Raw genomic sequence first — 6204 nt, 5'->3', positions numbered from 1 at the left:
GCGGCGTGTGGGGCGCTAAAGCCGGCCTGGGCAGGCACTGCGGGGGACGGCAGAGAGTCACAGGATCGAGTAGGCTGGAAAACGCCTCTGAGATCATCGAGCCCAACCGGTGACTGAACACCACTATGTCAATTACATCATGACATTGAGTGCCACGTCCAGTCTTTTCTTAAACGCCTCCAGGGACAGTGACTCCACCACTTCCTAGGCAGCCCATTCCAATGTCTAAGCACCCTTTCTGTGAAGAAAATCCTTCTAATGTCCAACCTAAACCTTTCCTGGCCCAGCTTGAGGCCATTTGTCCCTTTCCTCGTTATGGGAGAAGAGACCGACCCCCACCTGGCCACAAACCCCTTTCAGGCAGTTGTAGAGAGCAGTGAGGTCCCCCCTGAGACTGCTTTTCTCCAGGCTAAACACCTCCAGCTCCCTCAGCTGATTCTCACAGGACTTACACTCCAGACCTTTCACCAGCTCCATCACCCTTCTCCGGACACGCTCCAGCATCTCAATGTCCTTCCTGAACAGATGAGCCCAGAACTGGTCACTGAACTCACCAGTGCTGAGTCCAGGGGAGCAGTCACCACCCTGGTCCTGCCAGACACACTACTGGTGACAGAGGCCAGGATGCCATTGGCCTTCTTGGCCACCCGGGCACATGCTGGCTCATGTTCTGCTGCTGTCAACCAGCACCACCAGGTCCCCGTCCAGTGGGCCTCTTTCCAGCCACTTTTCCCCCAGCCTGTGGCACTGCATGGGGTTGTTGTCGCCAAAGTGTAGGATGCAGCACTCAATACTTGCACCCAACTTTGTGTCCTGTGGATTTACAAAGGGTAGACTCAATCCCCTCATCCAGATCATCCAGTAGCACTACCACTGTAACCTCTAAACCACTAAACCGTTTCTCCCAGAGCCAGATCCAGATGCCTCTTGATTCTACCACCTCCCTGGGCAACCTATTCCAGTGCCTGACCATTCTACCAGTAAAATTTTTTCTAATATCCAATCTGAATCTCTCCTGTCTCAGCTTAAGGCCATTTCCCCCAGTTCTCTCAGTGCAGGCATAGGAGAAGAGACCAGTCCCCATCTCACTACAACCTCCTTTCAGGTAGTTTTAGAAAACAATGAGGTCCTCCCTGGGCCACCTCTTCTTTAGACTAAACAAACTCAGCTCCCTTGGCCATTCCTCCTAAGACATGTTTCTCGACCCTTCACAAGCCTTGTTGCCGTTTTCTGGACAGGCTCCAGCACCTCAGCGTCCTTGAATGATTTGGGTTGGAAAGGACAATGTCCTTGAATGGGTTAGGTTGGAAGGGACCTTAAAGTTCACCTAACTTCAACACTCATGCCATAGGCAGGGACACCTTCCACTAGACCAGGTTGCTCAGAGCCCCATCCAAGCTGGCCTTGAGCACTTCCAGGGCTGGGACATCCACAGTTTGTCTGGGCAATCTGTTCCAGTGCTTCACGACCCTGACAGTAAGGACTTTCTTCCTGATATGTAATCTAAACCTATGGTTCTTGCCACCCTGAGATGTCGGGGTAGCTGAGCTGTGCTCCTGGTGTGGGTGCCTGGTGTGTGCCCCACAGTGGGCACTGGCTGCATCAAACTGACCCAGTCATGTAAAGCTGCAGAGCCCAGCCATCAGGGCCCACGGCACAAGGCATGGAGTCCCAGGGCTGCAGAGGAGGAAAGGGGTTCCAGGGGATGGAACCTGAGCAGGGTCACCCAGATCTGGTAGCCCACAGCCACGTTCCCTCAGGGTTTGGGTATTACCAGGGGTGGAGAACCCCCAGCCTCTACAGGCAAGAATATGCCAGGGTTTTACCATTCTTTAAAGCAAAATAAGATTTTTCTCATGCTTAAATTTATTGTAGTCTGTGCCCATGTGATCCTGAGTAACAGGAACTGAGTCAGAGCATAATTTACTTCCCCCATCCTTCTTTTCAGCAAACTTTCCTCTTAGGCTCTTGTTTCCTTCAAAATCTTTTGTTCAAGGTCGCTGATGCCTTAGCGAAGACAAATTTAGCTCTAGAAAGCCTCCCTGCTGTCACTTGCATTTCTGTTTGTGCCTCAGGATGGAAGACAGCAAATGATCTCGTTCCTTGCATGAGCATTTTATGGATTTAATTTTGTCTCAGTGAGCTCAAATGAGGAGCTAGCCCAGTGCCTTACCAGAGTTGTAAAGGTGCATCCTGTACAATGGTTTCTCTGCCTGTTGCTCTATGGATAACAATAGAGAAGACTCCCCAGGCCTGTATGAATGTGGGCTCAGTGGTACACTGGGCTGGAAAACCCCAGACCTCTTGGGCAGCCAACATGTTGATACATCAACACGTACCTACCCTCCTAACTCCTTCAGCACTGCCACAGAGCCTGGCTGGCCTGTAACCAGCAACGATTCATGCTGGTGATTCATGGCTGGCACTGAGTTTCTCAGGACTTCCCTGTGTTACTAGGAATATGAAGAGCCAAGCGGGTCAGTGGTGAACATGGTGGACATGTGCACCTGCTGGCTGGCTCCTTGTGTGCTCACTGTCCCTACTTGCTTTCACCCTGTCCCTTTGGAAAGCTCTTCAAGACTGACATATTTCACAGTGTCCAACCCTCTCAGAGATCTCAGAGGTTGGCAGGCATGATCTGTAACTGTCATGTGTTGTCAGCTAGAGAGCAGAAAAAAATACACCCACCAGACAAATCTACACCGCACTTTTTTGCAATAGCTATGACTGCGTGTGTCAGGTTTCTTACATTGTGATATTTAAATGTCTGCATTCTGGTACAGGAACAAAGCCACATTTTTGCTTAGCCATATTTTAATTTAATGAATTGGATGCTTGAAATTAAAATTCTAACCAGCTTTTAATGTTAACTTCTTAACAAGGAGTTACACCTACTTCTTCTAAGGTCTTACATACTAGCTAGGACAAATCTGTCTCCAAAAAGAATTGCTGTTGCCATTTATGGTTTTGTTTACAAAGCTCTAATTATGAAGTGCTTTGAGGAAATGAAAAATATGCTTAAAACTTGAATTTGTTTATGGATGGGCTCTTACACTGTTCATATTTATTGACGTAATTGTAAATTCAAATATGAAGTTTGTGGAATTTAATAATTTACCAACACGGACTGCAATATGGCACCTTCAGTAAGTAAATGCTAAAACCAGAATTAGGAGTCATAGGTTATTTCCACATGCCCTGTGTCCCCATACAGATGTCTTCAGCTGAGGTAGTGGTACATGAAGTGAAGTTTCTGCCAGGCGGAAGAGACAGGCAGAGCAGATAGGGAGCTAGCAATTCCAAAGAGTCATAGAAAGCTCCCTTTACTTCTACCATTTTTGTGCTAAGGTTACTTAGTCCATTTGCACTAAAAGCCCCTTCATCCTTTCCTGTTCTGACTCTTGTTACTGTAATTCCAACACTTCTTGGCTTAGAAAACACAGTTTTAAACACTTTTTCCCAACCACAAAGATATGACACCTAAAAATTTATTGAAAACTTTTAATCACCATTTAATCTGCAGTTTTTGAATAACATATCATTAATGGATCCATTAGATGAATGAAGAAAGAGCACCTGAAACTCTGCCTCAGTATTATTGCTATTATCTGAATAAGGATGATGTAGGTGCCTGAGAGTAGAAGAGCTACTTTTAGCTGTTGTGTGGGTGCTGAATTTTAAAGATTCCAGGACCCTTTCTTATTCTCAAATAAAGAACATTTCAAGGGAGGAATAATGATATGACAAATTATGTTTAGGATAATTGTATCATCATTATACTGAAGGCTGCCAATGACTAATCCACTATCTTGGAAATATCAGTATATACGGGAAGGAAAGCAGTTAGATTTACCTTTCATCACATTCTTGAAAGTCATCTCTGGTTTTATTCTTTAAAAAAGCTGAAGGCATCACCTACCATTTATGATAAATGGGAAAAGTGTGACTGTGTACAACATGTAGGGACAAATATACTACAGCTAGTATGTGGTACAACACTCCAGGTACTAAGAACCTTCAAAAGTTTAGGTGGTAGTATTAGGCAAACTGAGGTGCCAGTGTTAATGTGTTATTTTGAGCATCTTGCCTTCCTACAAGAACACCTCCACCAATGTATCTTTTGGGCCTCCAGCAAAACTGTGTAAGAAGTATTCTGTGTTAGCTGCTTTCAGTAGATGTTAAAAACAAAGAGCATCAGTTAATAAACAGAAGCTCAGAAGGCAAAAAAGGATATTTTCCTAATATTGACATCTTACTAAGTGCCTTTATTTTGATCAATTTTGGAAATTGAATTAAATATATGAAAAAGTCTAGAAAAGTTTATATACCTGACTCCAGTTCTGAACACCAAAGTCAGTGAGTGAATCCTGCTGATTTCTGTGGTTAACTGTCAGTCACCCAATTCCAGAGGTGTTAATAATCCTACTGAGCTGGTGAGGGTCTGGTCATGCTTAATGTCAGTAAGTAGATTAAAAAAGGCTTGGTCCTAAATACACAAGCTAAAGAAGACGTTTGGAAATTCCTCACGTGATGGGTCTTGGAAGCCAGCTGTGATTTTCTACTTTCAGCTCCTCCTGACATGCTCTCAATGACAGTTAGGAAAGCTCTCAAAGTGGAACTTAATTCTTTTGAGTTAACCTGAAAATTTCTTCTCAGTTGTTGAGTTAGCTGGCTAATTGGAGTTCAGTGATATCCCAGGCATTATAGAAGTAGCAAGACTGGAGCTGAGATAACTGTATATACCTGATTCAGCAGACTCTTACCCAAAATTCTGGTATTATCAATTTATTTCCATCAGGAGAGGAAACAAATGGCAGAGTTGTTTATTACTTTGATAATGTGCTTACTACAAGAAATTACAAAAGGCTACCTCTTAAAGACATGAACATTCAAACAACAGCTCAACGTGTTGGTTTATACAGCCAGATCTCCTTTAGTCAGTGCTTTGCCCAAAAATATCTGTTAAACTTTTGATCAAGGATACATTATTCACAAGCAGGGCCATGAAATCATCATAGGGCTTGGACACCTCTCTTATGAAGGCTGAAGAGAATCGAGAATTTTCAGCCTGAAGAAAAGAAAGGTCAGTGATACCTTATTTCAGCCTTTTGGTATGCAAAGAGGGCTTACAAGAAAGATGGAGAGGGACTTTTTATCAAGGCCTGTAGTTTCAGGACAAGGAGCAAAGATTTTAAACTGAAAGAAGGTTGATTTAGATTGGATATAAAGAAAATTTTTTACAGTGAGGGTGGTGAGATACTGGAACAGGCTGTCCAGATAAGGTGTGGATGCCCCATCATTGGAAGTGTTCAAGGTCAGGCTGGATGGGGCTTTGAGCAACCTGGGCTCGTAGAACATGTCCCCGCCTATGGCAGGGAAGTTGAATTAGGTGGTCTTTAAAGGTCCTTTCTAACCCAAACCATTCTTTAGTGCTGTGGTTCTGCAATGCTGTGACTGTCCAGAAGATCGCTGCTGTTCCTTTTGTTTCATTCTGTATTGTTTCTTCAGCATGTCTCATTCTGCCAGGCACATACCTGCCTGGAACACTACCTAGTGAAACCCTTATCTATATTTGGTTTATATTTCTCAGCATTTTCATATGTTTGTTTGTTTGTTTTGCATTGTAATGTGTATGAGTTTTGATTGGAGGTGGCATGGTTTCAGCCATTTGATTTCTTAAGGGAGCTCTATGGTTCTTTAGGGGACCTTTATAGTTTCTTACAGTTATGACAAAGGAAAGATAACAGTTGTATGTTGCAAGTTCAGTGAGATTTAATTAAGTCCACAAAGTGTTGTGGAAGAGCTGGGGAACACAATTTTTCACCTTTCTCCTTTTTCTAATAGGTATCTCTTAGAGAAAGAGATGGAAATTTAGGTGTCCCTTGACAATAGGAATTATGAATTTTTAGCATTTTAGCCACTGGATGTCACTAATGATTCACAGAAACATAGAAATCTGTGCACTTTTTCCAAAGGGTAAAAAATTATTTAAAGAGCACAAGATTTGGAGGAGAAGCATTTCTCTCTGAAATGGGAGCAAACTTTATTAGCGTGCAATAAGCAGAGATCTGGTTGGGCTTGTCAAGTTCTGTTGAACTTGATGACCTTTTAGGTGGCAAACAGATCCTCTGTTATAAGATTCTGAGGAACAAAGCCTGCAAAGTCTTTTGCACAGCTCATTTAAGAGGCATGAGCTAACCAAGC

At 43.5% G+C, this 6204-nt stretch overlaps 1 protein-coding gene across 1 annotated transcript in view; it reads right to left on the bottom strand.

Moving 5' to 3' along the window:
• Positions 1-477, bottom strand: part of COG2 (component of oligomeric golgi complex 2) — a 28183-nt gene extending 27706 nt beyond the window's left edge. Inside the window, exon 1 of the mRNA XM_017744875.1 lies at positions 340-477. Coding sequence (XP_017600364.1) covers positions 340-477 — 138 coding nt within the window. The remainder of the gene's footprint in view (positions 1-339) is intronic.
• Positions 478-6204: the final 5727 nt, after the last annotated feature.

The sequence above is a fragment of the Corvus brachyrhynchos genome, unplaced genomic scaffold (genome assembly GCF_000691975.1).
Source record: "Corvus brachyrhynchos isolate BGI_N302 unplaced genomic scaffold, ASM69197v1 scaffold70, whole genome shotgun sequence".
NCBI classification, from domain to species: domain Eukaryota; kingdom Metazoa; phylum Chordata; class Aves; order Passeriformes; family Corvidae; genus Corvus; species Corvus brachyrhynchos.
This window is presented reverse-complemented; position numbering and strand designations above follow the sequence as displayed.